This window comes from Acanthisitta chloris, unplaced genomic scaffold (genome assembly GCF_000695815.1).
Source record: "Acanthisitta chloris isolate BGI_N310 unplaced genomic scaffold, ASM69581v1 scaffold40188, whole genome shotgun sequence".
Classification (NCBI taxonomy): Eukaryota; Metazoa; Chordata; class Aves; order Passeriformes; family Acanthisittidae; genus Acanthisitta; species Acanthisitta chloris.
The window spans coordinates 1-8,228 of record NW_008687233.1 but is presented as its reverse complement, the minus strand read 5'-3'; the positions used below and the strand labels follow the sequence as shown (position 1 = coordinate 8,228).

Sequence of the window (8,228 nt, the reverse complement as noted above, 5' to 3'; positions counted from 1 at the left end):
TCCCTACAAAGAGGGAGTCTGTTCCCTACAAGAAACAAACCAGAGTGTTCTGGGAGTCTCAGACTGAACAGGTACTTGTCCCTTGCCTGCAAACACACTCAGAGGTACTTCACTGACACTCCTGATGTCACTGAGGGGTTTTGTACAAGGGAGGGCAGAGCTGTCCAGCTTTAATTCCTGGGTTTGACACAGACAGTTCACTACTGACACAGGGTAAGGAGCTCAGTAAATTTATCTTACAGGGTTTTATGAAAAAAGGCTCAGAAAGTTGAGGTGGTTTAGCCTGAAGAAGAAAAAGCTCCAGGGAGACCTTGTGGCAGCCTTTCAGCCAGAGAGTTTATGAGAAAGATGGTGACAGACTGTTTAGTGCAGCCTGTTGTGCTAGGACAAGGGGAGATGGTGTTAAACTCAAAAAGGGCAGATTTAGACTAGATGTAAGGAATGAGGGTGGTGAGGCCTTGGCACAGGCTGCCCAGAGGAGCTGTGGATTCCCCAGCCCTGTAAACCTTCAAGGTTTGGATGAAGCTATGAGCAAAGAGAAAAACATGAGCATATAAGAACACTCAAGGAACAAGAAAGTAACACTCATGGCCTCACAAGCAAGAAGAGAAATCAATCCACAGCCTTAACTCCAACTGCAGGCAGGGGTGCAGCTCACCTGTCAGCCATCTCCTTCCACTTCATGAGCATCCTCCTGGGCTGCCTCTCGATGGGAAGGTCCAGCCTGTGCCTGAAGTAGTCAACAACTCCCTGTTCCTCTAACAACAGAGGCACTCGGTAGATAGAAGAAACATCATGAACGCAGATGACCTGTCACAAAACACACTGGTCACTAACACAGACACCCAGGGCCTGGGCAGTTATTTCTAGACAGATATTCAGAGTGTTTCTATCCCTACCAGACAACCACGTGAGCACCTAAGGCTCAACCATTATGTGCACTAGGCAGCAACACGTTTAACAGTGCAATACTAGTTTCCACATGCCTGAAAAGGCCATTCCTCAGCACTTCCCAGGCACTGCTGCTCCCTGGAGCTCCTTGGGAAGGGCTGTCACACAGTAACCCAGCAGCAGGACTCAGCTGCTAGACTTGCACACAGCGAAGTTCAAAGAACACTGCAAAGAGATTCCTCCTGTGACACAGAATCCCAGCTGGAACTGCAGCCAAACTGCCCCAGGCCCAGATTCTCACTTCTCACCCCTGTCCTTCCTAACCAGGCCCCCATGCTAATTTAAGCCCAGGGAAACCTGTGACCCCAGTGCAGCAATGTATTTTGCAGGGTGTCCTTCAGCAAATTTAGGCTTAAACAACTATGAGCAAAGAATTCTTAGGTTAACGAGGAAAATCCACATCAACAGCTGTGGCTCACTGAAATGGGTTTCCTTGGAAAAATGGCTCTGGACAACTGTCACCTGTCCATCAAAGGTGAGGCTGTGCTTTAAGGATCAAAAACACACTGGCACAACTATTTTTACATCCTCATTTCTCCTGACTGAAATGAAAGCACGATTCAAAGCCCCTTGGCTGCACATTTCCCTCCTTGACAGCCAATGCTCTTTACTTCCCAACCCCAGTGAACTGACTGCAGTCAGACCAACAACTCCACAGAGCTGCATTAAACTTCCTGGAAAGTGACTGGCAAGAGCCAACTAATTTTGAACTGCTGCCCAACAAGAGGTAGATGTTGTGCTGATGGCACACCAACAGCACTGCCAGCTAATCCTGACTGTACTACTTCACCCTGCAGCACTCAGGTTTGGTCTTGCTGTAGAGCACATTAATAACAGTGACTTGCCAGCACTTGGGATTGTGAAGTGACGCTCAGTCTTGCAGAAAATTCTTCAAGCTCCAGCTGGATTGGAAAGCGCCAATATTCAGCCTAGAGACTGTTTGATTACTTTCCAAGGTCCACCTCAGACTGTGAGGTGTCTCAGGACAAAAAGAATCATGGTAACGTGGATTTGTGCACGTCACATAACATTCAAGTGAGGCAATGCTTCCCTCAAACACCAGTTCAGCCTCTCTGTGCAATCTCTCGAGAAATGCTGGGCAGTAACACTGGGAGAAGAGCAGTGTACAACATAGTCATGAATCCTTTAAACCTCAGTTTGGGCAACTCTTTGGCCTCTAAATGCTAGAAAATGCCATTCTCATATATTCACAGGAGGAATGCGAAAGGATAACTAAGGTCAAAACAGCTGCTCAGGAACTACTCTGGGTTCCATAGAACTCTCTAAGCCTAACTAACTACCTTATAAGCAAACCTGGGAGCTGGCACAAACAGGACTGGTTTTGCACCAGGTCCCTGTGTAAGGAAGGTAAGACAAAGCAGCCAATGAATTATGCAGCTAACACAAACTGCTACCCTCAGACAAACCTCCTCAGTGTCTGACAAGCAGCTGCAATATTTATACCAAGGCAGTGCAGACAGCAATCTTTACCTGCTCTGGTTCAACATGACAGAACATGGAAATCTTCTCTTTCACTGAGGTATCCAGTGGAGTGGAGCACCTGCAAACAATCTAACAGAGCAGCAACATCAGGGCGGTGAAGCAAAACAGAAGTTCTCAGACATGCCTAGAACAAGTCTCTAAAGGAGCTGTCGTGCTGCAGTCTGTGACTTGGGGAAAAACACCTCAGCCACTTCTCCTTATTTATCAGCAACACACAAAAGCTCCCAACCTGAGCAATACTGAGACAAAGATGCTGTTGCAATGTGCCAGCAGTGCATTTCTGAATTGAGCCTTACCAGATCTGGTGAGAGACCAAGGCCTCGCAGCTCACGAACACTGTTCTGGGTGGGTTTGGTCTTCTGCTCTCCTGTGGAGCTTGGCTGCTCAGAGAGGAGTTGGTATATCAGGTTATGACGATATGCAGCAATGATTCATCAGGCTAATTGGGACTGCCCACCCTGTTCATCTTGGAAAAGCTTTGACTCAGTTCTTGGACAATTCCTATGGATCCCCCAGTGCACTCCACTTCAATCTCCAAGACTGAAGGCAAGTGGCAGAGTTCCAGTCTGCCCAGTCAGGTCTGCACTGGGCTGAGGGAGGGAGAGAGCCTAAGGTTCATCCAGTGTTCCCTCCAAATACCTAATGTTTCATATTGCTAATTTTTCTCTGTAATCACCTGGACTGAACAGAAGGGGAAAGAGAGAAGAAGAGAACAAAGGTTGATCTGCACTCCAGTAACTATCAATTTGCTGTCAAATCCAGTTCCAATACAAGGAATGCTCAGGCTCTCCCAGACTCTTAACATTACCGTGGCAGAATTTTTTTTCAGCAGTGGCTCCTGCAGTAGAGATTATTTTGTTTAGTTAAGACTGTAAATTATCTCCAAAACCAAAACAGATAATACAGCTGAGTTTATATCAGGCATTATATGGCATAAACCCCCTTCAAATGCTCTGGATATCAACTGGAGTTCACCCACCTGCTTGGCACACAAGGATATTTTGTTTTCTTTGAGATTCCTAATGAACTGATTCTTATCAAAGCACCACAATAGCTTTTCTTAGTTTAATCTCTGAACCAAGGCAACAGCCACTCAGATAGTTATGGCTCATGGGAGTCTATGAAATTACCCAAAAGACACAGGGAAAAGAAACAGATTATGTTTCAAAACATAGTTTGACATTTGAAATTTCAAAAGTAACCCAATGCATTCCATGAGCAACAAATGCCCATCTTGTAGGGGGAAGAAGAAAGCAAACAGCAACAAAGATATTAAAGAACTCCAAGAAGAGCTTGGAATATGATATCTTATCAGTGAGTACTGATGCCCATGAGGTCTGGTGTTTCTACTGGCTTTGCAGAAAGGAATGGCCATGCAAAGGGAGGGAAGGTTTCTAGCCCTGGCAAGCAAGTTTAGCTGCAAAAGCAAATAGACAATTCCATAGGGAAACCCAGCAGTTACAGATGCAAAACCACACTTGCTGTTCATTAAACATTATTAAACTCCCAATGCTTTATTACACATTTACATACACTGAAAAGTTTCTGTTCACACCCCGTGAAAGGAATGGCCATGCAAAGGGAGGGAAGGTTTCTAGCCCTGGCAAGCAAGTTTAGCTGCAAAAGCAAATAGACAATTCCATAGGGAAACCCAGCAGTTACAGATGCAAAACCACACTTGCTGTTCATTAAACATTATTAAACTCCCAATGCTTTATTACACATTTACATACACTGAAAAGTTTCTGTTCACACCCCGTGAACCTTTTAACCTACATCATCTCTGCATTTTTTTTTCAGAAGTTTACAACCACAGAGGTACAACAGTAACAGTGCCTGGAGACAAAGTGTTGCAGGAACACCTATCTAGGAAGGAGATTTTGGACTGAGGAAGCCTCTGGCCACCAGAAGGTTTTGGGTCCTTACCTGGGGAACTAGGCTGACGTGAATGTTACAGAAATTCTCTCTCTTGGCCTTGAACTGGAACTGTCTGAAGGCCTCGATGAAGGGCATACTCTCAATGTCCCCCACTGTGCCGCCGAGCTGGGAAGGAGGGCACAGACACTTAGTACCAGACCTGGACTTGGACACTAAACCCCATGAACACATACATTAGACAATCAAACACCCACCCAGCACCTCCCCCTATCCCCCAAAGAGGCATCAACAGCTTCTTCCCGAGGGGCAGCTCCATCTCTGCTCTCTGTTACAGTGACAGGACCCAGGGAACGGATGGAGCTGTGTCAGGGGAGGGTTAGGCTGGAGATTAGGCAAAGGTTCTTCCCCCAGAGGTGTTTAGGCACTGGAACAACTTCCCCAGGGCAGTGGTCACGGCCCCAAGGCTGACAGAGCTCAGGCCAATGCTCTCAGGCCCAGGGTGGATTGCTGGAGTGTCCTGGGCAGAGTAGGAGTTGGACTCATGATCCTGCAGGTCCCTTCCAGCTCAGGAGATTCCACGAGAAGCACTAGGATATCCCAGCTGTAGGTACTACTTCCACAGCCTCCAATCTACCCCAAGTACTATTTTAACTTTATCATTACGCCCAAAACCAAAAAGCCACAAGATGAACAACTTCTCCTCTGAGCAGCAACTCTCCAGAGTCTTCCCTTTACCTCCAGGCTCCCCTCAGGGACCTGATTTAGATAGCACAGGTTGCCCAGGGAGGCTGTGGCTGCCCCAACCCTGCCAGTGTTCAAAGCCAGGTTGGTTAAAGCCTTGAGCAACCTGTTCTGGTGGGAGCTTTCTCTGCCCAGGGCAGGGGGTTGGGGCTGGATGATCTCTAAGGTCTATTCCAGCCCCTTAACATTCTTTGAAACTATGTTGAAATTATGATTTATGAACATTAGGTGGCTCTGAAAAGCAAAATTCCTGTTAAGTTTAAGGAACTATACAGAGTGGGTTTGGACACATGCAGGAAGACAAGGCATTTCTTGGAGCCTCCCAGGCCTTGTCAGTGCCTCCTCAGTGCTCCAAGCTTGTGCTCCTGACACAGAAATTGGCACCCAAGCTGCAGGCAGAGTCCCAAGTCACCATGACCTGGGCACTGTGACAAGCTCCCTCTCCTGCATTAGCATGTCCCAGCAGCCAGCTCAGCAGTCAGGGAGCCTTCGATCTACTCCATCTCCTCTGGCAGCACAATGTTCCAGGAACACTCAGCAAACTGCACTGGGTTTGTCACCACTAACTTGTGCCATTCCCTGCCCCAAGTCTGTGCTTCAATCAGTCATTCCAAGGCTCCTTTTACTGCTGAGGAGGAAAGAACAGATTCCAGAGGGGAATTTACCTCCTCTCCTTTACCCATCAAGGAAGAAGAAGGCACAGCATGATTAACTCAGACTTTGGCATGGAGAGTTACAAGAGCAGAAATTCATTCCATAGGCTAATTCCTAGAATCTGAGTCAGAAGGGACCCCCAAGGATCACCAGTCCAACTCCTGCCCTGCACAGGACACCCCAACAATCCACCCTGGGCCTGAGAGCATTGGCCAAACACTCCTTGAGCTCTGTCAGCCTTGGGGCTGTGACCACTGCCCTGGGGAGCTGTTCAGTGCCCAAACACCTCTGGGGCAAGAACCTTTGCCTAATCTCCAGCCTGACCCTCCCCTGACACAGCTCCAGCAATTCCCTGGATCCTGTCCCAGGTCCCAGAGAGCAGAGATCTGTGCTGTCCCTTAGGAAGAAGCTGCAGACCAGAATTTAAGAGACTAGATTGAATAAGTCACGCTAACAAAGGGGATTTAAACCAACTCAACAATATGCAAAGCTGAACCTTTATGCAGAGAAAATTTCCTATGTGAAATATGCACATAGTTCAGTTCACTCCACACAAGAAACAAAACTCTCTGCTTGTTAAGGACCACAAACCTCAATCACACAGACTTGGGGTTCAATGCCATCTTCATCCACAGGGATCCGTGCCTGCCTCATCACCCATTCCTGAATGGCATCTGTGATGTGGGGAACAACTGGAAAAGAAACCCAGGCAAGGGTTAAAGCCCCAACTCACACGTTTCTCCCTCTTAACTCCTTGCAGAGCAAATTACTGACAAGCACTAACCAGTGCTTCCCACATGGCTGGAGCAGGGATGTGTCTTTAAAGAACCATGCATTTTTGGAGTGATTATTCTTGGCTGTGATTTCCAAGTGCCTTGGCAGGAAACGGAATCCTGCCTCAATTTAAACACATGTAAGCAACGTTTCCTTTAGGCTGAGGATTTAAGTACAAACTGTTCTTTGCTCTAAGCAGAGAGTTACTCTGTTTGTGTCTGTAACTTATGCAAACCAGCTGTGGAGGATGGTTAAAAACGGAACGGACTGATGTGATCCTCAAAGATCCTTCAGTTTTCTAATGATAGTTAAAAGCAAAGAGCAGCTAACGAACAACCCACAGGTGTTTTAGCCTGAAGTGTGCTCACGTTTAGATCTATGTCAGACACTTGGACCTGAGCCCAAACACAAGCAGGATGGAGCATAGCCTCAAGTGCAGATGAAAAACAGAAGCATCCAGGCAGGATGGAAACACAGAAAGTACTTCTAAGCACCAGAGAAGAAGCTCTGCATCACCTTGGACTGTTTTGCCGAGATAGTCTCCTTTCCTCTCCTTGTTGATGACATACTGGTAGATCTTCCCAGTGGTCAGATTATTGTCTTTGGTGAGCCTGATGTCAAGGAAGCGCTCATAGTTTCCCAGGTCCAGGTCCACCTCTCCTCCATCATCCAGCACAAACACCTCCCCTGCACACACAGGCAGGCACAAACACAAGTGTCATAGATTCACAGTATGTTAAGGGGCTGGAATGAAGCTTAGAGACCATCCAGCCCCAACCCCCTGCCCTGGGCAGGGACACCTCCCACCAGATCAGGCTGCTCAAGGCTTTAGCCAACCTGGTTGGGAACACAGACAGGGTTGGGGTAGCCACAGCCTCCCTGGGCAACTCGTGCCAGTGTCTCACCACCCTCACAGCGAAAACTTCTGCCTGATACCTAATCAAAACTTCCCTTTCAATTTCTCCCCATTGCTCCATGTCCTGTCCCTGCAGTTCCGAACCAAGAGACATTCTCAATCTGTCAGAGGGAAACAGCTCACAGCAGCAACATGTTGGCTTTCCCTGTACAGCTGGAAGAATCCAGTGTAAAGAAACACATTCTCTGGCTGCCATGGCAAGTTGAGGAGTGATGAATAAAACTAACAGAGCACTGGGGACTGAACCTCCAACCAGGCAACAGGAACAGACCAGAGAGCACATCTCTGCTGTGGGCTGGGGCACATCAGCTTCATTAACCCTCTGGAGCTCCCAACAGGCTCAGCCTGGGGGTCCCACAGGCAGGACCAGGTGCAAAGGCTTCCACGAAGGATGTGAGTCATTCCATGCCCACTCAGCCCCAGGAAGGCCCTGGCCCAGCCCGGGGCCACCCTCCCAACTCAGCCCCTGGACACTCACCATGCTCGTATGGGGAGAAGGTGCCGGCGTCGATGTTGATGTAGGGATCGATCTTGATGGAGGTGACATGCAGCCCACAGGACTTGAGGATGGTGCCGATGCTGCTGGCAATGATGCCTTTGCCGATGCCTGAGATCACTCCTCCCGTCACCAGGATGTACTTCATCTGCCCAAGCCTGGCAGGGGCACAGGCACCACCTCAGTGTGGGGAGCACGGCCTGGGCATCACATCCCTGACAGAGACATCCCCCTGGGCCCTGCTACCCCTTCCCTGCCACAGCCTCCCAGCATCCCACTCCTGCCAGTGGCCATCCCAACATCCCACCACACTCT

At 48.4% G+C, this 8,228-nt stretch overlaps 1 protein-coding gene across 1 annotated transcript; it reads right to left on the bottom strand.

The window, feature by feature from the left end:
• Positions 1 to 654: 654 nt before the first annotated feature.
• Positions 655 to 8,061, bottom strand: LOC103807749 (CTP synthase 1). Its single transcript, XM_009080494.1, has 7 exons — positions 7,896 to 8,061; positions 7,018 to 7,188; positions 6,319 to 6,419; positions 4,381 to 4,497; positions 2,751 to 2,834; positions 2,443 to 2,523; positions 655 to 810 (listed from the first exon to the last, which is right to left on the bottom strand). The coding sequence occupies exons 1-7, from the start codon at positions 8,059 to 8,061 to the stop codon at positions 655 to 657; spliced, it is 876 nt and encodes a 291-aa protein (XP_009078742.1).
• Between the last annotated feature and the right edge of the window lie 167 nt (positions 8,062 to 8,228).

Coding starts and splice junctions, on each gene's coding strand:
- LOC103807749 (XM_009080494.1), bottom strand. CDS start 8,061: ATGAAGTACATCCTGGTGACGGGAGGAGTGATCTCAGGCATCGGCAAA. Junction 7,189..7,895: donor CTTCTCCCCATACGAGCATG/GTGAGTGTCCAG, acceptor CTGTGTGTGCAG/GGGAGGTGTTTGTGCTGGAT. Junction 2,835..4,380: donor ACGTCAGCCTAGTTCCCCAG/GTAAGGACCCAA, acceptor CTCTCTGAGCAG/CCAAGCTCCACAGGAGAGCA.